This window comes from Colletes gigas, unplaced genomic scaffold (assembly GCF_013123115.1).
Source record: "Colletes gigas isolate AHSC1104 unplaced genomic scaffold, ASM1312311v1 Colletes_gigas_Sc00010, whole genome shotgun sequence".
Taxonomy (NCBI): Eukaryota; Metazoa; Arthropoda; class Insecta; order Hymenoptera; family Colletidae; genus Colletes; species Colletes gigas.
Genome location: NW_025106639.1, coordinates 3416376 through 3441831, shown reverse-complemented (window position 1 = coordinate 3441831; position 25456 = coordinate 3416376). Strand labels below are relative to the sequence as shown.

Sequence of the window (25456 nt, the reverse complement as noted above, 5' to 3'; positions counted from 1 at the left end):
ACAAAATACGATACAAGTAGCGATGTAACAACACTTTGCAATAGTTAAATATAATGTATGTTTGCGTGTGTATTTTGTATGTATATATATATGTGCGCGTGTGTCATATGTGTGTGTGTACGTGTACGTGTCCTGTGTACGTATTATATATATATACACACATGTATATGTATATTTGCGTATGCATATATATGTATATTTTTTTTCATTACCGTAATATACGTATCCTATGATCTCCCATATTTCCCCTCCCAAAACCCCACCCCCGATCCCAATATTTTCTCTCCTCGGTCGAATTCATCGCTCCCGTCCACCATCGGAGCGACACCAATTAATTACTTAGTTAAATTATTTATTTATATGTACCACGTAGTTCGACTTGATCCACGAATCGTTCGATTCTAAGCCATTCGGTCGCGCGTCGTTCAGCGCGCGATTATAGTGTTTGGTTATTCGTTTTGGCTCTCTGTCTTTTTAAAATATTTTTCGTTTCGTTCGTAATCGCGGCCTCGAGCACCACGAGAAGCTACGTTCCCGTTTAGTCTTCGCCTTCCATTTAGATCCGTTTGCATCGCGTTTTAATCTACTTAACTTTGTCCCGATAGTCTCTTTCATTTTGTATACTTTTTTTTTCCAGGGTCTGAGAAATTAAACGCAAAGCAACGCTTCGGAACGGAGGAATTTAAACATCAGGCAAAGAAAGACGGGGGATCGAAGAAACGCGCCAGAGGCGCAGAATCTGACTCGATTCCGCGCCTGCGCCGCGCCTCGGACGTTCGATTTTCGGAAAATTCTTTCACCGCGAAATCCGTTCTGTCGGCCAATCGTAGCCTGGGCCAACGGAACCCCGACTTTGGTAAATAAAAATTTGCAAACCAGAGTCGAGGAATTTCCGTCGTCTTCTTAGAAGCCTCTTGCGACGCGAAACTTTCTCGAATTCGAATTGAAATTGTTTCGCGGTTCACTCGTAACGCGACGTCTCTTTATTCAGTCGCCTCTATATAAAATGTCCTCGTTCCCGCGAAACGATCGAACGATCCGTCGCGACATCGACTGACAGTTCCGTCGAATCGGTTGAAGTCAAAAAGATATGATTGCTGTTCCTGGGTGAGATTTTCATAAGGCACGCCCACGTACGAAAGGGAATTTCTCCGTCGAACTAATCGGTAGGTGATTCTTGTGCACGGTGGCCTGATTATGCACCCGACATCCGGTGTGTACGAATCCTTGAGCAGGCGTTAATGCATATTGTACGCCACAATTATTTATTAATTCATACGCTTTCGATCAAACGATACAATACATAACATTATTTACCATCGAATAAATCGTTGAATTTTTCTTGTCCCTTGGCCGCAAATTAAAAGACATGTACAAATGGCGCGTTGCGCGATCCAGTGCTGTTTGGACGCGCTATACAATATTTATAAAGTAATGCCTGCTCGGTGCGCAATTTCGTTTCGATACACTCGTCCGGCGGCCAAAAGGACAATGTCGAAATTTGACCGTTCTTGGCACCCGTTGGAAAAGAAACATCTCTACATTAGATACTACTTCAGAAAACAATAGTTTAATCGTAATCTGATGGGTTACTCTAACGAAATAACAGAGAACATCTACGCTAAAAACCCAGCCCTTCCGGTGTCAAGAAAAAAGCAAATCCTGTTAACTAGGCGAAGAGTCACCAGAAACACCCTGCACAGAAACGTTTCCCCTCCAACGAGCGTAAAAACCGTTTCTCGATATTGACCTTCGGTTTAAATTTTAGGATTTTGATCGGCGACGTGACACCCAGAAAAAGGACTCCATTGCATGAAGAAGAAGAAGAAGAAGAAGAAGGAGAAGAAGAACAAGATCAAGATCAAGAACTAGAACAAGAAGAAGAATAAGAAGACGATAATGATAACGATGATGACAAAGGCGATCGAAAAAGAATTAATCGGAGGTGGTTGATTACCGAGCCTCGTCGTTTCAATCCACGGAACTCTTAACGTCGAATCCGAATCCGGACTACTTTCACGGTGATTTTCGCGGGTAGGGGGATATCATCGAAGGACGCCAGCGAACATTCTTTTCTTTCCTGCCTGATAGGAGATTTGCCTCGTAGCTCGAGGCAGAAACAACGGGACTGGGGGTTGTTTTTAGATATAAACTTATCGGTCCGCGCGCGTACCAGCGCAACGTTTCGATCAAACCATGGATCCAGCAGTGGTCGCGAAATAGTAACAGTCGTAGCGGCGGCAACAGCAGCAGCAGCAGCAATGGCAGCGCACATTTTACATCATACGGTTATCATCGTATCGTATCGTTTCGTGTCGTGTCGTTCGTGGTTATTAGCAAAGAACCGATCGGACGAGACGCGTTCGTACGTCACTGCCTGCGCGTCTCGCTTGCTCTCCGCAGTTTGTTCTCCGTAATACTGATTTAGAAAGTGATCCCCCGTCGCGGACACGACGGTCCGGCGCGAGAGCTTTAGGACAGAAGTAGAGAGGAAGCGGAGCGAGCGACACGGGCAGGGTAATAGCTCACTTGCCGAGGCCGAATTTCATGAAGATCAGTTCCTTCCCTTTCGAGAGTATGTCGCCGCCGGCGCTCGCGCCCGCCATCTCCGTGAACTTTTGCATAAGGTTCGGGCCTGTGCTCTGCTGCTGTTGCTGCGGTTGCTGGCCTTGCGCGGCGTTCGGTTGCGTTTTCGACTGGGCGGTTGGCAGAACCGTCGGTATCCCCCTCATCGGTTTGCTGGTGCTCTGACTGCCCTGCATCGACGAGCCCTGGTTCGGTTGCTGGTACGGTTGATTCTGCTGTTGCTGTTGCTGTTGCTGCTGGGTCTGTTGCTGCTGGAACTGCTGGCCCTGCGGTCCGAATCCCGAACCCTGCTGCTGGTACCCTTGATTCTGTTGCTGCTGGTAGTTCTGGTTCTGTTGATTCGGTTGCTGTTGCTGGTACGGTTGATTCTGTTGTTGGTAGTCCTGTTGCTGTTGCATGTGCTGCCCAGGGCCCTGCATACCTCCCGGCACGTTACTACCACGATTGATCGCGCCTCCCCTCCCCTTCCCCTAGAAATTAAAGCGACACCAGTTAATCGAACGAGCCTACCAACGCTGTTGTATCGTTTCCCTCTCCCGTCGACTCCTAATAATCGTCCCCGGTACCCTGAAAAGTTTCAACGAATTTTCATCCCAACAAAGCATGTTCGCAGCGTCGAGATACTTTCCTAAAAAAACAAAAATAATGTAAACTGAACTCTAACAAGGTAAACGTTCGCATTGAGTGGCGTTTATGCGGTTATCGTTGCTATTTCGTTCGGTACTGTTTTCTAATCGGTGTACGGTTCTTTTCTAGTACGCCGAACACAACCATCTACGTACCTTCTATAAGGAGTAATGCGTTTTTATGTATACGACAACGTTTCGATGTGTCGTTACCTAAGCGAAAGAAAGGAAGCGTGAGAAAGTAGTTTCGAACGGATGTTACTGGGACGCTACGAGCGAGAGAACATTTATTCGTTTTTCGTGAATTCGTTCGATCCGGATGACCCTCTTTACAAGCGGAAACAAAATAATAAAAAAAACTAGACACTGGAACGTTACAGTATGGAAGCGAGCGTGAAGAATAACGATAAGCAGAGAAGGAGAAAACAGAAGCGTGTATGTTAGGTACAATTCAGATGAAAGTTTCGATCACCGCCAAAGCGTCGTTTAGTCAGCCAGAGTTGGCCGTTTGTTCGAATAAATTCTTATCGGAACGAATAAAATTTTATTCGAACGAACTTTCGCAAAAATAATGAACAAACTGGATGTTATTCGTGAATAAATCTTGTTTCATTCGTTATTCTTTGTTGCTTGTTTAGAATAAAATTTACCAAACTCTGCTCACTGTGCACTATTTTACTGTGCACAGGCGTATGCGCATGCTGGCACGACGTGTTATTATAATTACAAGCACTTGATTACAAGCTTTGAAAACGAGATACAGTTCGAAGGAAACTCGACGTTTCGAGCATTACTGGCTTCGTAATTAAACGTTAGAATTACGTTAAGTACTCAGATACTCGATCGACTCTAATGACTTTAACGATGGACGCAGGCTCCACGCTGGAGCTCGTTACAAGGTGCACAAACTTGTTGATAAAAATTCATATTTTGGGGCGGAACACGTGTCTCCCTTTTTTCTATTTATTCGTAAACACTTCGTAAGTTAATACGTGAGTATTTAGTATTCCATTTCGTAGCTGTTCCACTCTCCCTCCCCACCAATTGTTCCAGAATAATCAGGTTTCGCTGTACCTGTAGATTGTATCGTTCCAAACGACGATTTCGATTCACCGTAATTTGCTTTTTCGATCCTTAAACCATTAGAGCCGAGTGCCACGGTTATCTTTCGTAAATGGAGGGTAGTAAAGTAAAACGCTGGAGGCATAACGAGAGAAATAGAGAAAGAGAGAGAGAGAACCTCGGTGTACCTCGGTGAATTAGTAAGAAAGAAAGGTAATACAGTAAAAATATCGTACAACAGGCTTTTGCAGCGAGAGGAATTTGCAGCACGTCGAAAAGCACCAGTGAAAACTTCTGGATAGAGCAGTGAACTCACCTGCTGTTGAAGGTGGAGTGGTACGGGACCTTGCTGATGGGCACCCATGGGAGTGGGCCCATGTTGATTGGACGTGGTTACAGTCGTGTAGCTGTGGTGATTCGCTTGTTGGTACGCTAGATGCGGTGGATTGTTTTGTTGATGTTGGAGTTGATGTTGTTGGTTGTTCATTAGTGATGGTTGTTGTTGTTGTTGTTGTTGTTGTTGTTGTCTAGAGTCTAAGTGACAGACAGGGACAGACACAGGCACAATGCAGGCATCTAGCAACAGAGAAGAGAACAGAACCGTGTTGTCATTCATGGCGCATTTATCTCTTTTAAATGGACATTTATGTACGTGGCCAAGTATGCCGAGTAATATTTAAATTTACTTTATTCTCTTTTCTTTTTTTTTTTTTTTTTTTCAAATCATCGTGCAAATCGGTGGAAGCATGGATTCGAATTACTCGGCAGAACCTGGACCAGTGCAAACAGTTAAATTTTTCCCGTGACTTTAACGCATCAAGACACGAAATATGATTGAATCATCGTACCGGTAATCGCGAGCGAATCGTCGAAATATGAAATAATCATTTTGAACGTTTAAATGGCCAGCTTGACAACACGACACGAACGACAATCATGTGACACGACGACCATCGACCAGTTCAGGCACACAGAAACAGATTATGTCGTTATAGAATAACACGCTATATATGTATACGTATATAGCGTAAATATAACACGTATATATAATAGACAGAGGAAAAAAGATAGGCACGTAGAAAAGTAAATAGAGCCGAAAAGTGCTCGGAAAAAGTAAAGGTATGAATATAATACATATATGTATAATACACATATATGTATGTATGTATGTATGTATACTTAATAGAAACACTGAAAGCAGCTTAGTGTTTTATTTTGTATATTATATATATATTTTATAAGTGTATGCGCAACATATATAAAATATGTATATATTATATATATGTAGAGACACAGAGAGATAGATAGGTAGATAGACAGATAGATAGAAATCGCTTTGCATATGACGAAAGACGTGTTCCTAAAAAAAAAAAAAAAAATAAATAAAAAGAACAAAAAAAAAAATGAGAAAAAAAAAGATTCCAAATACAAAATCCGCTTTTCTGTTCAATCTGGTTACTCGACTCTATATCGTGGCAATATCGAACGTGTTCCTAGAAGCTTGTCGTTTAGTGGGCTACTTAAATGTAATTTTCCCTGAAGGCAAAAGCATCGGGTGCACTTACTCGAAACGCCATTATCGAAACAGTCGGCTCGTCGCTTCGACAGTTTGCGGATCTTACTGCAATTTGGCATGAATCGTGTGCGTCTAAAAAAAAGCGAACGATTCGATTCGATTAACATCGATCGGGCGTCGCTAGATGCTATTGCCCAACCATAAGTACTTGTGTGACCCTTCTGCCTGTCGTCTGGCACATCTAATTTCGTGTCTTGTGTTGCTTGCCGTCTGTACAGTTTTTTATTCACACTGACGTCTGGTTGCTTTCCAGTCCTAGTTCTTTCTATCGCCTCATCGTCCTATCTCATACATAACAACCGCTATCGAACTCCGTCGAGACAGACCGACCGGTTCGAAATAAACAGCGCCAGTGTGAATTATTATTTCAACCCCTCGAGCCAGTTTTCTAGCCCCTTTTTTATATTTTTTTTTTTTCTTTTAAGCGACAAACCTAACGTTTTCTCGTGCTCTCCGTGGAAACTAAATCACTGACAAACGCATTCTTCGCAGACCCCTGCATCCGTCTCGTAATCGTTACTGCTTGATCGTTGGCGCTCGTTCCGTTCCTCGGTTTCTATACTGATCTGTCGTCTTACGTTCCGCCCGCTCCTTTATCGCTTGGCTTGAGGAGCTGTTCTTTGCGGCGTGATCGTAAACCGTAAAGTAGAAAAGATCGAACGGCAATCGGCCTTTATACTTTTACCTTTGCCACGTCGATGACCAGGCGGAGGGGGTTCCCGTGGTGGCGGAGGCGGTCCTCTCGCTCCCGGTCCTTGACTCTGACTGGGTGGTCTTCTGCTACCAGGCGGCAGTTGCCCCTGCGCCGGCTGATCCGGCACTTCGGTGAGGAAGTTACTCGGAACTAAACCCCGTACACCGTTCAGTTCGCCCATATAGAATCCATCGTCGTCCAGGTCGCCGTAGACGTAGATCTCGTTTCCGGTTTGGAACGCCAGCTCCACTTGCTACGAGAACAATGATACGCAATAACGTACGTTTCTTATCTCTAGATCTAACAATCTCGATTCGTAGCTAACAGCGAAACAAGACGTTACGGATTCGTCCATTCCGCTATCTGTTCAGTAATGGATCTTACGGAATCGACGTTCGGCGACAATTCGTGCGGATCGTAGTCGTAGAGCGCTATCATCTTCTTCACGGGCATACTGGCGTAAATGTCGCCCCATCTTCCTCTCCTCCCCTGCTGTCCCTGACCAGGCGCGTTCAGATCTTTGATCTCTTTCACCATGTTGTGCGGTACGAATCCTTGCCTACCGCGGCATTCTCCCCAATAAAATCCGTCGGGGTCTTTGTCGTCGTATACCTACCGAATCAAGTCGTGAGCCACAAGATCCTCGGGTCTTGGACACGTCGCGGCGATATAATTCGCGTAAGCTAGTAAAATAGACCTTGATGAAGTCGCCCTCGGAGAACGGGAGCTCGTCCTCGCAGGCGTTCGGGTTCGGCGACATGATCTTCGGATCGTAATTGAACAGGCCGACGAACCACCGTGGCCTCTCGTTCATTTGCTGACCGCTGCTCGACGGATGACCAGCACCGCCCTGAGCCTGCATTACCCGCCCGCCGCGGTAACCGGGACCCCTGCCTCTTTGGTTTCCTGCGTGAAGAAAGGAACCACACGCACAACACAAAATAGAGAAACGCGACAAAGCTTACGCGTAGAAATGTCTGCTCGATCGTTTGCTCGCGTGCACTAAAGTAAAAGTCGAATCTATCGTCTGGTCGTGAACAGTAGTACTTTCTAAAATCGATAGGGTTACATCGCGTCCCTTGTTGGACGATAGATTCGACTCTTACTTTAGCAGCGTTTTAAGCGTACCTGGTTGTTCGTAGTACGGATCCTGGGACCTGCCGCCTGGACCAGGCATCCTTGCGGATCTGTGCGTTCCCGGAAGTCCTTGTTGTCCCATTTGCGACCCGTATCGAGGATGGCCGCCGTGGTGAGGACCGCCTTTGCCTCTGCGCGACGGGTCCTCCTCCTCGCTGTAGTTCGCCTCGCTCGCCGAGTCCTTGGTGATCTCTGGAACTCCTAGGCGACGGTAGCAACGCGTGCAAAGTCTCGAAAGGTCGCTTGATCGGGAGTCTTCCGATTTCCCGACTCGATTTCGAAATCAGAAGGCTCCCTTGACGATCGATTGGCGCAAAAGGTCTCTTACCCATCTGAGACATGCTCTGTCCAGGATAGATCTCTTTGTCGGACAGATTCTCGTCGGTCTCGATGATCACTTGGCCGTGAGCGTCGACCCTGGTCACCCCGTGTCTTCTCATGTGCGACGGAACGGGGATCGACGGATATCTCTGGCTAACGCCGCCCATGCGCACCCTGTTGGGGTCGTCCGACTGTCCCACGCTGGATGACTGTTGCTGTCCCTGGTCTTGCATGTGCACGGACCCGTGTTGCAAATGGGTCGCGGGCCCGCCGCGAAGAACGCTGCAGGGAATGGCAGTGGCGCAACTGTCGCCCGACTGGCTCTCCCTGCTCTTAGTTCTGACCGTGATATGCTTCGGGTTCAAACCCATCAGTTTGTGGATGTCGACCAGAGCGTGGTCACCGGTGGGGCTGTCTACGTCGGTGACCTTTTTCCCATCGGCGTACACCGCGTAACCGGTGACGGCCGAACCGTTTAGGGCAACAGGCTGCCAGGTCACTAGCAAAGTGCCGTCCTGCGGTCCAGCCTCCACCTTTGTAAACAAAAACAAACACGATTAACGTCGAAACTATACCCTCCTATCAAATACAAATGAAATTGTTTTTTCAATGGCCACTCACCTGGATATCGACCGGAGGATCTGGTAGTCCTTTGGGTAACGTTTTGAAGTGGACGTGACACGCTAAGTTGTTCGCCGCTTGAGTGTTTTGGTCCTCGAAGTGCGTGGCTCTCAGGTTCTTCGCCTTGACGGTCACCCTGTAGATCGTCGAGGGCGCCAAGCCTGTGATCGTGTGCCTGTAAACGCCGGGCTTCACCGTCCTGACCTCGACGTTGTTCACGCAGACGACGTGCTGGTGGTTGCTGTTGCTCGGCAGCCAGGATATCACGGCGCTGGTGGCGGTCACGTTCGACGCCTTGACGGCGGCTGGACCCAGGGCGCCGTCCTTACCGATCACCATCGTGCAAGCGGCGTCGCGGGACGTTCTTCTCGTGTGCGTCACCGACCGTACGCTTATTCTGTGCGGCTGCATTATTTCGGTAATAATAACAATCGAGTAACGCGATGAGTTAGCTTTTATTTAGCGTTTTTACTGGCTTTGCACACCAAATTCATCGGACAATGAATAGAGAAAAGAATGTCGACCTCTGTAATGGTTTATCGAGAAATCACAAAAATTGGTACAGTATTGTTCGGATTATTCGGTACCCGGTTATCCGGATTAAAAACAAAAAATTTCGAATCATTCTGGAAAAATTATTTTCGGTTGCGAGGATCAATTACAATCATTTTTGGTCAATAGACATACCTCTGAAATCCTACGCACTTTCGAGAAAAAAATTGGAGTAGGTACCTTTTTTCGGCGAAATTGAAAAGTTTCAAATCATTCTAAAAAAAATATATTCAGTTGCAGTGGTCAATTACAATCATTTTTGGTCAATAGACATACCCCCAAAATCATACGCACTTTTGAGAAAAAAATTCGAGTAGGTACCTCTTTTCGGCGAAATTGAAAAGTTTCAAATCATTCTAAAAAAAATATTTTCAGTTGCAGTGGTCAATTATAATCATTTTTGGTCAATAGACATACCCTCGAAATCCAACGCACTTTCGAGAAAAAAATTCGAGTAGGTACCTCTTTTCGGCGAAATTGAAAAGTTTCAAATCATTCTAAAAAAAATATTTTCAGTTGCAGTGGTCAATTATAATCATTTTTGGTGAATACACATACCCTCGAAATCCTACGCAGTTTCGAGAAAAAAATTCATTACTGAAAACGTCATGTCTGACATATATCTGACTGTTTCCCTGAAATTTCATAACTCCTGAACGGATTGAAGGATTTTAATGTTTCAAAATGCGAACAAATCGTATTTTATAAATTAATTATAAATGTAACGGTTGAATTTGGGGTGCAAAACCTGTAAGAGAGCGAGTTATTCCAAGAGCAATACGATAGCGATACTCTAGGTGGCCTTGTGTCTTCTGTGCATTGTGGTAGAATGTATGGAATGATTCGAACCGAATGTACCCCTCAGGGGCATTTTTCTCAGCTGTCAACGATACAAAGGATCTTGCTATTCAGACACGGAGCGGTACTAGAACAGTTCCGTCCAGACATTGTTAGGGTTGACCTTCTTTGTTAAAAATAAAAGCTTATTTGCATCGGATTACGTGCCCCGTGAAACCATTTTTAATATCGTCGATAGCCGCCAAGAATGAGACGTTCCAATACTCGCGTATCTTTCATCGTGTTATAAACACTGTAACGACCTATTCCTTTTCCTTTTCCTATTATCCTGATCTAATAATACCGCAAGATAAATCTTTCAAGGGTACACGAGAATACAGAACGACCCAGATAAATCACATCGAATATCTTCGAAACTATCGACGATACAAAAAAAAAAAAAACACATAATTCGACACGACTCGATGTTCAAAGGGGGATGTTGATCTGTTAAGAATGATTGTTTTTACGAACCCTGGTAGAGTCGACTCCCTCGACCAACGCTCTAGTTCTCTCGGTCGCTTTAACGGTAACCTTCAACACCCCATCCACGTAGACGTGATAGGATTCGAGCTGGTGAGTGTTTTCGGGCGGTGTCCAGCCGATTAGGACACTCTTGTTCAACTGCCGCTCGAGAGTGAGATGCTGCGGCGCCGGAACTAGGTCCGAAAACAGGTAGACTTCTTCAGGGAAAAAAGACAAGACAAGCCTAGCTGTAACTAATAAATCTTTCGCTATCTAGTTTCGCTAAGCCAGCCTAAATCCATCCAATACTCAACACAGTGCAAGACTCCGTTCAAGAACTGCTCCGATCATAGTACTTACTCCCTGCTCACGATAAACCGAAACGGATCTTTCGCATTTGTGCTATCAAACAGGCAACATGCGTTCAAGAACACCCCTACCTTCGAACGGCGCGCATCGAAGGTTAACTAAACAGGAAGAAAAGCCGATACTTTGCGGATACTTGTCCAAAGCATCGTGATTTTCTCGGTCGAACGAGCGTGACTAATATGAAATCGTTACGCTCGTATCTCTGTATGCGCCACGCTTTGCGTAACTAACGAGTTTTCCAATAACACCGATAGGAACTACCCAATCGACATAGAACGAAACATTTTTAACAATCGATATTAAGCGGAAAGTTCTATCGCTGTCGTTGGAGAACGCTGAACAAACAAGCACTCAACACAATCGGAAATTCAATGCTACGACGGGGTATCCTACGCTAAACATCTATCGCTAGCTCAATCGTTAGATTCTAGGATGCTGATCGTTCGACGACGACGATGAGATACGTTTCCTCGAAACGTCGATACCTTGTTGACTATCTAGCATTCGAAACACGTGACAATCTACACGTCTAAGACGATTGCGTCAGCGTTTGTAAAACTTATTAAATATCGGTAGTGTACGCATACTTGTACATCTAAACTGTTACATGCTCGGCAGCGAAAGTCAGGATACACGTTGGTACGAAAGTGTACTAACCTGGTGGCTCCTGCTCGTCCTCCTCCGCGATGTTGTCGAGCTCCGCGTACGCGGACAATTCCGCCTGTCGGTTTCGATTCCCCTCCTCCAAGGCCGCCAACTCGAGATCGAAGTCTTGCAGAAAGCACTGCAAACAGAGAACCTGAATCAGAACGGTGGCTAATTGGGTGGCTTTCTACGGAACGAGTAAATAAAATTTATATTGCAGAGTGATTCGTTTGGTATTTGTTAAGAGACCGGAGTCGAAATTCTCGCCTTCCTAATTAGTCTTCCGCAGCCTACATTCTTTTGTCGAGCGCCGTATATCGATAAAATACGGCCCTTGCGTACACCTTTTCAGGTCAGAACCTCTAGGTCGGACAAAAATGCTTCGAAGCAAACGTTTCGCGTTTCTTTACATATCTTAAAGAAAAACGTTCGGAATCAAAACAAAGTTAATCCAACGTCTTCGAAATTGCAACGTTCGACGACTAGCGTTCTAGAATCTATTTCGGTTCGCCGTGCCCTACATATTAAACGCTCGTTCCGTATCCTTTTGTCGGCCTAAAAATGGAGGAAACGGAAATAAGTTCCGCTTTGTGGGATTTAAAAATGGAACGGCTTCTGCGGGGAACCGAGGCTGAGAATTTTGACTCGTGTCGCTATATCTGGACAGCAGAGCTGCGTGTAGTTTTCAGAGAAAAATATAATGTGTACGTGTTGTAGGGTCATTGCTCACATTGCTCACTTGGGGAATATTGGTGGATGCAGAATCATCGACGTCCCTGAGTCCCAGCACGGCTTGATGAAACTCCAACAGATCGTCGCCGACCAATTTCTGGACGAAATTGGCTGGTACGAGACCGCGTCTGCCGTCGAGCGTCTCCGCGTCGAGGTAACCGTCCGCGTCCGGTTGCCCCCAGACCAGGAGGTAATCGCCACCCTGTACGGGCAGCTCCGCTTCCGGGTTCTCGTTCGGCGAGTGCTGGAACGGCTCGTAAGTGAAACGAGCAATGTAAACGTAACATTTGCCCTTGCCGGGTATATCCAGCATGTCCAGCTGACCCTCGGGCACGGTATTGTCGTTGGTTAGTCGATCCAGGGGATTCGACAGTATACTGCTGGGTATCTTTGGCATTTGTCTTGGACCGAGGTAGTGGTGGCCGGTAGCAGTGGTAGCTGTCGGCGAGCTGGCTCTTAAACTTTGCTGGATCTGCTGTATGATCGCCTGCTGCTGCAGCTGGTTCGCCTGCGACTGGGCAGACAGTTGCTGCATCGCTTGGAGGGGATCGCTTATCGCTTGCAACAAGCCTGTCGAGCTGGTACCTGAAACGAAAGATAGTTTCCTTGCCGCGAGTTTAGCAACTGCGATCGACTGACGACGGGATAACCGTATAATGGTGTATTCGTACCTGAGTTCACGCCAGACGTGCCAAAAGCGTTGGTCCCGACGGTAGAGTAGGTCGATCCGCTGGTGGCAAATGTGCTCTGTACACTCGAGTAGGGAAGAACGGTTTGTGGCACGCTGGTCAGCGCGCCTAACGTGGAATGGAAGGAACTCGTCGAATAGGGCGGTAGGGACGACAACGTGGTTTGGGGGATGCTCGTCTGCGGTACAGGGAAATTGTGATGGGACAGTTGGGTGTTGAAGGTGCTCGCCCCTGTGCTGTACGTTCCGTTTGGGTGGGATGTTATCGATAAGCTTGGATAAGTCGTTGCCTGAAATTATTTCAAACTTCCATTAATGCGACAGTACAAGTAGAAACTATTATTGAAACAAACTGTTAGCCTACCTGCTGACTTCCATTGAGTTGATACGTTTGGCCGGTCTGAGTGGGCTGCGTGTAATGAGGTATCACGCTTTGACTCGACGACGTCAGGTACGTTGTAGAGGCCGGATGTTGCTGTTGCTGCTGTTGCTGCTGGAGCGGCTGCTGATAGGTCTGCGTATGCGGATAACTCTCCTGGTACTGATTGCTCGCGAAATGGGTGTGCGCTTGTTGTTGCTTCTGCTGCGTGGGCAGAGCACTCTGGGAATGAGAACTGGGCAAATCGGCATGAGACTGCTGTTGCTGGTACGATTGCATCTTCTGTTGGAAAACGGGCTGCGACTGGCTGGTGGAGAGCGACGGCGCCGGCGGGATTGGCTCGCTATAGTGATACGGCGGTCCGTTCGGTGTCAACGGTGGACATCCGGGCATCATTGGCGTTAGGGGCATCGGCGAACCTGCGTACTGTTTCAAAGTTCCTTTCGATCGGTACGAATTAAAATCTTAGACTTACACGGGTACGATTAAATTCGCTCTTTATTTCCCTGGCGCGTCTGACCATGCATCGATGTTTCTACTTAAACGGAGAAAAGAAAACCGGTTCTTTTACGTACGTGGCCCAATTGCGTTGGCATTCCCAGGCTCAAAGCGTGCGGATGGGGTGGATGCTGATGTTGGCTAAGATTAGGAAGATTTTCGGAGCTGGATCGCAGAATACCCTGTGTAACCGAGGGCTGTTGCGTGGTAATGGTGCTCCGGGAGTGGTCCAAATCGTGTAACATCCGACTAGCGCTGCGTAAAGAATCAAACAACGTTAAATCGAGGATCAGACGATGCCGAACGACACCGACGGACGTACGGATCGATCGTTTACGTTTACGTAAAATATTAAAACGCGACTCAGGGTCGAGAGGTTAGTGGAATACGATGTCAAGGAACACACCTATTATCTTGTTCCATCTCCGCTATTATTCTGTCGAGTTCGGAACCAGCCGGTGGCCAAGTAGTCGGTACCGCCGAGTGATGTCCTACCACCGGCCCTCTGCTTCGAGCACGTCTAAGGCTCGTCAGCTCCAAGGACAATTCCTCGTGTCTGACTATCTGCAGCTCCGTTTTCTTCTCGAGTTCCCTTATTTTCGATTGCAGCGCTTCGACCGATTCCGGGCCCTGATAGCGTCCTGCTATCTTTTCGCGTAGCTGGCTCTGTGCTTCTGCGTGTTGTCTCTCCAGCTCCGCCTTCCGAGCTTCCGTTTCACGCATTTGCTGCAAACACCGCGTCGATGATGTCGAAGACAGGGAACAATTTATGTCCAACGCGACTAGGGAAAAGCTACGTCTCTAAAACGGTTCCAATAACTTGTGCTTACTGATTATTACACTGCGGATCTTCGTGCAAATTTATATTTTTATTAATGAAAATTAATGAAATTGGAGCTTTACAGAGGGTTGTCTCTACCCCTAGATGTAATAATTCCTACCTTACTTCTTATATTCTTGCATATTAACTGAATTCTGTAGTTTTTTGAAAATTAAAATTTCCCATAAATGCATAAACATCCGCGGTCTACTGATTATCAATCGACAGCGTACAATTTTTATATATCAAGGAGGTTCTTCTCGAGATCAAGCAGATAGGAGTTTACCACAGATGTGGGCGTTATTTCGCCAGAATCTATCATGCTCGATTCTCAGACTTTTTAAGAATCGACGAACGAATTCGAGAAAATAAGCGATCTCGACGGCTATAGACGCCGCGACATAAATACGATATCGATGAAAGTGTACGCGGTGTCTCGGAACGTGCGTTGTCTACTTCAGCGGTGTACAGAGGATGTAACAATAATGGAAGTTCGTATAAACATGTGCCCTATTCGACCTTGTTTACGAGTTACAGCCATTCCAGTGTACAGTTAATGTATAGCCGTTTGCCTTTACGGAAAGTTGAACGAAATGGCTACCTTTGACCCGAATGCAATCCCGTGTACGTCCTGCCGCAGAGTTTCTCAATCTTTCTCTCGTATAAATTTCAAAAGTATCTCGACGCTAACGACAGGCGTTGAATAAATAAATGTCTTCAAGCGGATCGTAAGAATCCGGGGAATTGAAATCCGAGGAACGAGCAGATCAAATAATATAATAATTCTAGCAGGGCGAATTACCCGTTAAAAAATCCTTCCTCGAAGGCTCATGTACTCTGCTGAATTAGGACAGTGCACCGTCATGCATTAATCATGTGCAACGTACAACATCCGATGCAACTTCTTACGATAATTCGATGCAATTAACAGAGCCAATAACAACGCGAACGGGCACAGTATATTTTACGATACATGTTTCTATACATGTGTATACGAGTTACAAAGCGATATTTTAATTTTATAACTTTAAGGAGACTTTTCTCGTTCGTTGGTCGATTGAACACACGTCGTTATTTACATTCAGTTTGTTACATTTTTCTATCTCCGTTTTAGAGGTACAGCTTTTCTCACTCGCGAGGCTGGCTAGCGAAATACAACGTCCGCGAATTTCGTGTGATATTTGCGAACGAAGGTGGGGATAACCACCTTCAATAACCCGGGGGGACGTCCGGCCGGTGGCATGGTCCACGATCGGAATCATCCGCTCGACATTACTAATAATGAAAGGCGCCTTTGTGTTCCGTGTGCCTCGAAGGTACATCGGTATTCGTACGATCGAACCAACACTCGCGTCGAACTCGGTCGACACGTTAAGAAACGAAACCGAAAGAAGGTGACTCGTGACGGACCGCCGAAAACGTTCCCCCGCGGGTTTACAATCTTTTTAATTAAAGGGGACCTCCGGCGTTCAAAATTCGCTTAGAGCATCAATATCCATCGGCTGACGAACATCCCCTCGATATACGTCATCTCTCAGGAGCGGCGTAATCGCGCGAATCTCGGGACAACGTCGATGCAACGTACGATTATTACGTGCACATTAATTTTGTACGTAATACTCCCCGGCGGCACATCATCCTCGCGACAATAAATCCGACTACATTCGTCACGATCTTAGATCGTAATTACTAAATTTATAAATGCAAAGAAAATTTTCCTCAGTCGTTTTGTATCAATCCTTCATAGGATACCTGTACACAAAATGGTGGCAAGTGTAATCAGATTTTTATACAATTTTTGACAATAATACAAATTTTGCTTTTTTTTTTGCTACGTCTTACATTTTGTATCAATCCTTCATAGGATACCTGTACACAAAATGGTGGCAAGTGTAATCAGATTTTTATACAATTTTTGACGATAATACAAATTTTGCTTTTTTTTTTGCTACGTCTTACATTTTGTATCAATCCTTCATAGGATACCTGTACACAAAATGGTGGCAAGTGTAATCAGATTTTTATACAATTTTTGACGATAATACAAATTTTGCTTTTTTTTTTGCTACGTCTTACATTTTGTATCAATCCTTCATAGGATACCTGTACACAAAATGGTGGCAAGTGTAATCAGATTTTTATACAATTTTTGACGATAATATAAATTTTGCTTTTTTTTTTTGCTACGTCTTACATTTTCGAATATTAACGAGCACGTAAACAGGAGTACGCGACATATATTCCGGTATCTCGCGAGCGCGTGAATAATGAAAGTTAAAATTCGAGACCCGAGCCGGTTGTGTAATCGATATCGTTCGCTGAAACGTTATACCCTTTAAAGGTTTAAAGGGAAGGAACCGTTCCGGCGTGGAACGCGGATACCGTGTACGAGAGGCGATAATCGGTGAGACTCACCTCGCGAATGGATTCGTGGACCGCGTCCTGCATGATGGTGGTTTTCGTGGAGGTGGTAATCCCGACAGCAGATCCGGTATCCTGCAGCTGCGGAGCCTGAGGTGCCGTGGAAGCGCCACCTCCAACACCACAGCACTGCAACATCCCTGAAGTCTGAAACCCTCGCCCGTCTTTATCAGGGCCAGTCCCTATCGATCTACCGTGTATCTAGGAGCTATCTTAATTAATTGGCGGCTTTTGCGGGCCCTGCCAGTCTGCTCACGCTATCACGACTCCCCCGTGCCACGAATTTTCAGCGATTTCGTATATTTTCTTTTTTTTGCGTCGATCCGCCACGGTGCCCTAGCTCCCGGCCGCGACTGAAAATAGTCGGGTTAATCCGTTTCGCGCGTACAACCGTGAAAAATGGTACACTCGTCGCATTCAATCCTCCGTGCACCGGCGGAACCACCGACAGACGGAACTCGACGTTTCCCGATAGGATATTATCTTCGAGAACGAAATCTATTGTGGAGGGGAACGAAAGAAAGATCAATTCTGAAAGGAAATTCGACCAGCGGTCGGGACGTTACAGCCCTCGTAAAGTAGGGCTCGCCCGGCGCTGCTCGGACATTTGGCAAACGTTCACGACGTGTTCTATAAGAACAGAGAGGTTCGTTTGTGCCGTAAATGTACGTCGATGGCGTGAGAAAACCTTACGAACGTGTCTCGGGGGTATCGTTGCCGCGAATCAGCGCGTGTAAACAAACTCGCGTGTTCCTTGTTTTAGATACAGAAACATTAAAATTGTAACAATTTCGCTTGGTCACGAATACCAGAGATGTTATCGGAGAAAAAGCATCGAGATCGAAACACAAAAATTTTATAATATTCGAAGGTTGTACGCGTTCCCTCGTGACGCTACATTCCCTTTAATCCGGGGGGCTGATCTTTCTTTCTCTCTACAATAGCGGCCTACTATCCGTATTCCCGCCTATCCGGGTAATCGCGGAGCTATTACTTTTCGATCGCGCCGGTGAACGGAGGATTAAACGGATACCAGAATCAGCATGCCGCGTATGTGGATCGGTTTCTGCTCGCGGGTACGTCGCGCGAGCTGGATGCGCGCGCTAAAACCACGTCGACGCTTTAAAAAAAAAAAAAAGCGACGCGCGTAATAAACGGTGGACGAGGGCTCGATTCCGAACTGTCGATAACTTTGTTTCCAAATGAGAAATTCGCCCGACGGGATTACCGGCAACAGGTTCTTGGGGGGGAAGTCCCGATCGAAACGCAGGGTGGACGAGGACGGAGGCGGGGGGGAGGGCATGGCCGGGCCGCAGGGCGACTCGTGGAAAAATAAACCGAATATGCGCAATAATATTTTTTTACACGGGATCCCTCGTTCGCCGGGAAAATTGATTTTGAAACATTCGTCGACAACGGTGCTACGCGGAGTAGAAAAAGACCGAGGCGTACTGGGTCAGGCGTTATAGACAGCCTTCGTACGGTGAAATTACACGACGCTGTCCATATTCTACTTACTCGTAGCACCACGGTCCCTTTAACACGTTGGTCGACGTGTCACTCGTATATGGGTGACGAGATTTCTCATGGAGTATTTGTCCAAATTAATTGTTAAGGCGAGACGTTACAATTTTAAGATGTATCTCGAATAAGCAAACGTGAATTCAGCGCCTGAACAATTAATTTTACGCGTTAAAGAGCCATTTACGTACGTTCAGCCGAGCACGAGCCAAGCAGAACGATAGCGTGTCGTCGTTATGCTTGTTCACATATTTTGGACGCGACTTGCGACGACTCGAACATGATTCGACGTTAAGAAACTCTTGAAAGCCTCGATCTCAGAAGTCTTGAAAGTCTTGACGCTCTCGGTCGTCTTGAAAGTCTTGAAACTCTCGATCGTCTTGGATGTTTTGTAACTCTTGATCGTCTTGGGGGGTCTTGAAAGTCTCGAGTGTCGAATCAATGACAGTTTAGTATCTTAAGTAAATCTGTAATGGCATGTACTGTTCGTTAACATAAATTAAAGAAACTCTGAATCGTTCGTAAGACTTTGAATCAAGATTTTGTAAATCTGGGCACAGTATTTGGGCTTTGCGTGTATATATTAACAAATACTCAGAAGTAATGATAAAATACTATAAATACTCGTGCTCGTCCATGAGTACAAATGGATCTTTAAAACTGGCTGGTCTGACCATTACTCCCTATTTCTACTTCGATCGAAATAACTATCATTTTCAGGCCAAAGGTAAGGAAACACTGATTTTAAAGCATCGGGGGAAGAATTTTCTTGCGAGAATACGATACACGATTGCCCTAAAAGCAGGTTTTCTTGAAACCCTGCGAAATGCAGGTAGAAAGAAAGTAGAAAGAACGAACAATGGGCAGACATTGATTTTCTCGAAAACGGCGCCTCGTGCGGTAGAATGTTATTGCACAATTTTGATTTATTTGCACAAATCGCTGTGTATGCCCGGTTATACCACCCACCCTCGCCCAGCCTGTGCACTCGCCACGATCGAAAGTCGTGGCCTCTGTTTCGCTCGCGTCGCGCTCGTGCGTCGATTACCGAGCACACTATTTTTATCGAATTCGTCGATGCGTCGACGTTAGATTACCCCAGGGGTGAAAAAAAAAATTCTACGAACGGGAATACCCGCGAGCCGTTATATTATAATATTTCACGACGAACGCGTGTGTACCTGGAAACGAAGAAAAAAAAAACATTGTACGTGGTCGAAACCACGCGCGTACGCCGCGTTATCGGTATCGGAATCCTTCGCTTATCGCGCGCTAAGCTCGCCTCGCTGCTAAAAAAATTATCGGCCGGCAATTAATAATCGATAATTTGCGTCTAGTTCAAACTACCGTGTTTAAGTAATCCAATAGGTTTCTTCCTTGCGTCGTTTGCGTCGCGAAACGTGCTACGCGGGGGCTTAAATTTTGCTGACAAGACGAGCAAGCATTACGCGACCGACGAATACCGAACGAATTCTGTGGGAAGAAAATATTACGAAAAAAAAAACAAAATGTACGCTCACAGTTTGCTACATGCTATGAAACACTAAAACATGATTTAACAGTTAACAGGATAGCGATGAATATCTTGTGTAACACGGCGGAAAAGATTACGAGCGCGTCGCAATCTTTGCCACCGTGTCGCGGTGATATATTCGGCTCAAATCGAACCCCGTGCGATATTATTTTTTTTTTTTAATCATCGTGCCTCGTTCCTCGTCAAAGATAATTCGTCGTACGGGAAAAGTGTCTGAGCGTGATCGTGTTCCTCGAGCGTAATGTACAAAAATCCGTGTCGCTCGATAAAACTATTCACCCTCTATCAGCTTCTCGAACGACGTACACTTTACACGATTTACTCGTCGGTTCAATTTCGCCGGTTTTTTACAACAAATTCTCTCGAACGATCCCGGTCGCTCGGCGAACGTAAACATTTTCTAAATCTATCGTTTAGCGAATACGGGCAAAGCGTTAAATACCGTACAACATCTACCTTACGAATAATGTGAACCAAATTCAAAAACGTACCCTTGGTTTTACGTGTCTCGTGATACTCGTGCTGAGATACGCGCACATTTCGACGGCACGATCGTAATACGGCTTTCAGGACTAAATGTCTGCTCGCGTGCCGTCGTGGTCGGGCAAAACGATATACGTACGGCACCGCACAATCTGCCGAAAGTCATTGGAAGCATGTAATAATCGCGCGACGATTAAGAACAATAACTCGTTAATAGGAAAAAAACAAAGAAAGAAAGAAGAAAACCAAAACAACACGGACGTTCCTCTGGTACTCTCTACTTCACTGAGGGGGGGGACACGTAGCAAGTAGGTCTGTCCGCGAGGGGATCGGAGAGAGAGAGATAGAGAGAGAGAGAAAAGGAGCTAAAAAATCAGGCGTTCGGTGACGGAAGCGCGCGTAAACCTTACCGATTGATCGGACGAAAATGCACGGTCGGATGTACGCGGAGGCGAAAAGCAACGGGACAGGGAGACCGGTACGTGCATAGGGACACGTCGAAAACGGCGGACCAATGGCCTGGCTCGCCGTTCAAAGGAAGGACACTCGTTTCGAGGTGCTCGAGATACGATAAAAAATTTAGAAAGGAAACAAATGAAAGTGACCTCTCGACGATTCGGTTGCTGGAGAAAAGAAGGGTTGGCGGAACGAGGGGGGAAGAGGGGAGGGGTGTACGTGGGGGTTGGAGGTGGCGGTGGTCGGAGGACGACGAGAAGGAAGGAGAGATTCAGAATGAGTTTCCGTCCGTGCTCGTGGGTACGGGTCGAGTGGCACGGCACTGCTTATTGATCTCACTACCAATGGTACGTAGTATACATGTACACCCGGTGCGCACGGGACATCACTGCACGACGATACGTAGTGCATCCACTGTATCACTATCAATCGCCTATCGCTATCGCCACGAGTACCAACGACGACGGCAAACAGCGACCCGGGGGTACCCCTTTAAACCGCTCCGTCGAGATACCCCATGGCACCGATGACACCCGTGCCGCCAGCACCGACGACGTCTCTCCTTTTTATCCTCACTGACACTCTTCTTACGTTACGTTCTCTCACTGGGTCACGGTTTCGCGCGTATCTCCTATTCTCTCGTCCGACATCGACCCTCGTAACCGTAACGTGAATTCCCGTTCTCAGGGTGCCCGCGAAACAGGCGCCGACGCCTCCCTCCGATCCGTAACACCGAACGTTACACGTCGCATAAATACGAAGCAGTTTATACCAGACCTCGAGGAAACCGTCCGCTTCGACACTTTTTATCGACGCACTCCAAAACACTTTGCGACATATACCGTCGTTAACGAACTTTCTCCCTTTCTCTCACGCACAGAAACACACGCAGCCATACCCTTTCTCTCATTCCCTAACCCCCTTCCCCTCCCTTATACTTCGGTTTTTTCCCTTATTTCCCACGGGACCAACGATACCTTCTCTTTTCGCCTCTTAATATCTCTTTTTCTTCCCCACCGCCTCTCCAATCATTCGAACTTACACAATCTCTCGTTCTTGGTACGTTCACGCTCTCGCTTTCTTTTTTTGTTTTCTTTTTTTTTGTTTCCGCGGGACGGACGACACTTACGATGACCGAGTCGAAGCGATTGTGGCAGGCCAGGGCTGCTGCTGCTGATGAGCGAACGTCACGGGAATTGCGAGCTTTTTCACTCGGCTATCATCCCGTACAAGCCCCAAGATCTGCTCGACCGTGGAAGGCAGGCGGCAGGGCTGCTGGAAAACGGGGGAGGAGGAATATTCCCTCGACCACCGGAGAAAGGGGCGTGGAGTAGGGATAGACGTCGTCGCGGTGGGGGTAGAGTCGGTTGGAAGGGATGGAGGGACAGGGAAAAAGGGTGAAAGAGAGGGAGAGGCGGGTAGAGAGAAGAAGGGTTGCAGCTGGAAAACCGAGCCAGGGGTAGGGACTCCCGTCACCACCAGATATGGGTCACTCTGCGATCGATGCCGATACAGAGCCCCTTTACCGCTAGGGATCGCTTGCGATCGCTTACGTCATTTCTACGCTGTCGTACCATCCTAACCTACGGTTCCTTCTCGCGACTCGTATCCCTCCGCCTTTCTCTTTGCGATATAAACGTCGATTCACCTGTACGGGTCCCGATCTAACGCGATTACGGCCCCGTTGTCACCAACATCGAACGCACCGATCGACGACTGTACGATTTCGATCGTGGTATATCAAACATGGCGTATCGCGACAGCTGCTCGAACGAACGCACGGTACACCCTGAAAGTCTAGCGACACGACAGAATGGTTCGTCTCGCGGCTACACGGGGGTGTAGCTTTCATAAAAGACCAATCAATACGCGCGAGACGATTCACCGATCTTTCCCTCTCCTTTTACTCTTCAACTGTCTTCCCTTCTCTTGTGCTCTGTCTTGCGCCCCCTTCCTTGTTTACTCCTCTTCTTTCTTCGTCGTCGCCTCTCGTCTCGTACACCTATTCTACGTGCCTACGATCCCTCCGCCCCTCCGTATCTACTTTCCCTCTTTGATCGCCCGCCCGTTTCGCTTTACATTTTCGTAGAAGAAGCAATTACACTGTTCTTAATGTCATAGGATTACAAAAAACTCCCACGGAGCGCACGTGAATTTTCCGATCCCGTCGATTGCCGGGTTCCCCCCCCACCTCCATCTTCGCCACCATCTTCCCCTACCTTCTTACGCTCGCCGACCAACATGTACGCGATCGTCCCAAGACCGTACGAGAAATTCCTACCGAGAAGGACCCCTCTTGCGCTGAGTCCCGACATTAACGCATCGACGTCCCTAAATTCCCGTCGTGCACGAACTCGTCGTCCACCGGTTGTTCGTTGGTCGTGGCCGACGAGTCCTTGCCACGCACGGAGGCTCGATAATCGCGATGGACGAATCGGATAACAGACGAGTCGTCGATTTTTATATTTAGAATTTCGAACTACTGTACGGTTGGGTATGGAAAAGATCAAAAGCGGCAAAAAATTGTGGTGCAAGGGCCGTGCGATCGGAGACACAGCCCTGGCCGAAGCGCAGGCGTCCGTGCGATCGCGTGACGTCACGAGTCTAAGGCACGGGGCGTTATACGCTTATCAATGAACGTACGACGCCTACGCGGATACCTGTTCTCTAGCGGCAAACACCCACCCTTACCCACCTCTTCCTTCTACACCCCCATACGTTCTGCCCTTCGTGTGTCTCCGTTCTACGCAGCTTTTTCGCCCGACCAAATACCGGCCCTTTCTACTTTTCTTTTTTACCTACGAACCGCCGCCACCGGGCGTCCAAAATTCTCCATCGCGTACCGGTCTCGGCTTTCTTCGCGTTTCTCGACTCCAGAGCCCGACTTCTGCACGCGAGTGCATCCTTCTCATTGAGTAATTTCACCTCGGATCGATCGCCGCCGCGATTTCGCCCGAATTCGAACGAGCCACCGGGCAACTCGCAAACCTCCAACTAAAAATATTAGATCACTCCGTGAGTAACGTTTTCTGACACTGATTTTCTTATGAGAAAGATTGATACTTACGGTCATCTTCGATCATTACCTTTTCGGAGTTTCGTAGTTGAAGACTGGTTCTAAAAAAAAAAAGTAATATGTGAGTCCAGAGAAAATATATGAGAAGGTAAAATGGGGGCCGCGGTAACTCGAGAACTCGCTGTGTAGGGTCGTTTCGCGCGAAGTCAGACATCTTTTGGAGTAGCGAAACTTGGTTGTCGTTTTGTCTAGTCTTTGGTCGAATGTTTCGAAATACGGACTATATGAAAATCGATTGAAATTAACGATATATTGAAGCGCTGGGTCCGGTTGTATGCTACTAGTAGCCAGGAAGCTAGACCTGCCATTGTTACACAGGGTATGCGACCGCTGAAAGGTCCAATACGGTTAATAGATATTGAGAACTCGCTCATTGTCAATGGCACTTATTGTTGGAAACATTCAAGTTGCCGGCGTTCAATGGAAACCACGAGAAGGCGATGACTATTCTACCATCGAGATAGGAAACGGAACGTGACGGGTTTGGGTTAATGGATAAATATTCCGCAACATCAATACGCGTCCAATTAAATAAATAACTGATTGTACAATTACTTAATTTATAATTTTAACAATTGTCTACTTTCGAGATGACTAAAACGTAAGAGAATCGAAAAACCGCGTGAGAGGGGTAGACGAGTCACGATGTGATATTTAATCATCGCTAAAAGATTTTATCACATATTTGATGAAAATGTTACACCAAATAACGAAAATGTCAAACGGTGCGAATGCAAAACCCAGAGTGCGGCGAATACGACCCACGCAACGTCGAAAGTGTTAATAAAATACTAAAACGTAGGTGGTTGGAAAAGCAGCTTTGCAATAACAAAGACGCTGTTCTTAAGAACATCTGACCCAAGCTAGTTGCTTAACACTTAGATAAAATAATACAATTTTTAAGAAAAATTGTTGCATTATTGATTTCTGAGAAAAGAACCGACTGTCCTCTTAGACACAACTTCTGAGCAAAAGAAATTATTAGAAATTCTTTCCAAATACAGAGCTCTGATAATCGAGAAATATTGCCAGAGAAAGGTACTTGGAGCATCGTGTCTGTACATATACCACTCTCGTTTCGACGTCAAAAGTAGATACATAGACGGTTCTCTGTGGCTCTTTGGCAGAGAATCCAAACTGCACGCTTTTATGTTCTTTCTTTTCCTGCTCCGTTCATGCGGCGTAAAGTTACTTTAAGGTCCATACATTTTATTTAAACGGTGTCATATACCGACTGTCTCGACAAAAATATTTTTCTCGCGTTTAATCGCGAAATTTCTTCCTTTTTTTTTTTTTTAACGATCTTTCGCGTCGCAACCTTCACTACGAAATTCTCTACGAGTTACGCATCCACGTA

At 46.4% G+C, this 25456-nt stretch overlaps 1 protein-coding gene across 6 annotated transcripts; it reads right to left on the bottom strand.

Moving 5' to 3' along the window:
- Positions 1–291: 291 nt before the first annotated feature.
- On the bottom strand, positions 292–22241 carry LOC122397690 (RIMS-binding protein 2). 6 transcript variants are annotated; one of them, XM_043397022.1, is made up of 18 exons: positions 22153–22241; positions 20576–20719; positions 17024–17176; positions 14195–14514; positions 13866–14043; positions 13276–13716; positions 12895–13201; positions 12222–12808; positions 11504–11645; positions 10487–10695; positions 8624–9028; positions 8010–8535; positions 7673–7882; positions 7242–7450; positions 6929–7156; positions 6536–6797; positions 4591–4850; positions 292–3056 (listed from the first exon to the last, which is right to left on the bottom strand). In XM_043397022.1, the coding sequence occupies exons 2-18, from the start codon at positions 20621–20623 to the stop codon at positions 2526–2528; spliced, it is 5016 nt and encodes a 1671-aa protein (XP_043252957.1). In that variant the 5' UTR covers positions 20624–20719; positions 22153–22241; the 3' UTR covers positions 292–2525. The 6 variants fall into 6 exon arrangements, with proteins under 6 accessions (XP_043252957.1, XP_043252960.1, XP_043252958.1 ...); XM_043397025.1 differs by having other exon boundaries at positions 10487–10671; XM_043397023.1 differs by having other exon boundaries at positions 11504–11630.
- Between the last annotated feature and the right edge of the window lie 3215 nt (positions 22242–25456).

Bases quoted from the DNA above. Each gene is read 5' to 3' on its own strand.
- LOC122397690 (XM_043397022.1), bottom strand. From the start codon at position 20,623: ATGTGCGCGTATCTCAGCACGAGTATCACGAGACACGTAAAACCAAGG. The intron at 9,029-10,486 runs GTTCGTAAAAAC...GAAATAATGCAG, and splicing joins AGGGAGTCGACTCTACCAGG to CCGCACAGAATAAGCGTACG. The intron at 8,536-8,623 runs GTGAGTGGCCAT...TTGTTTACAAAG, and splicing joins ATCCTCCGGTCGATATCCAG to GTGGAGGCTGGACCGCAGGA.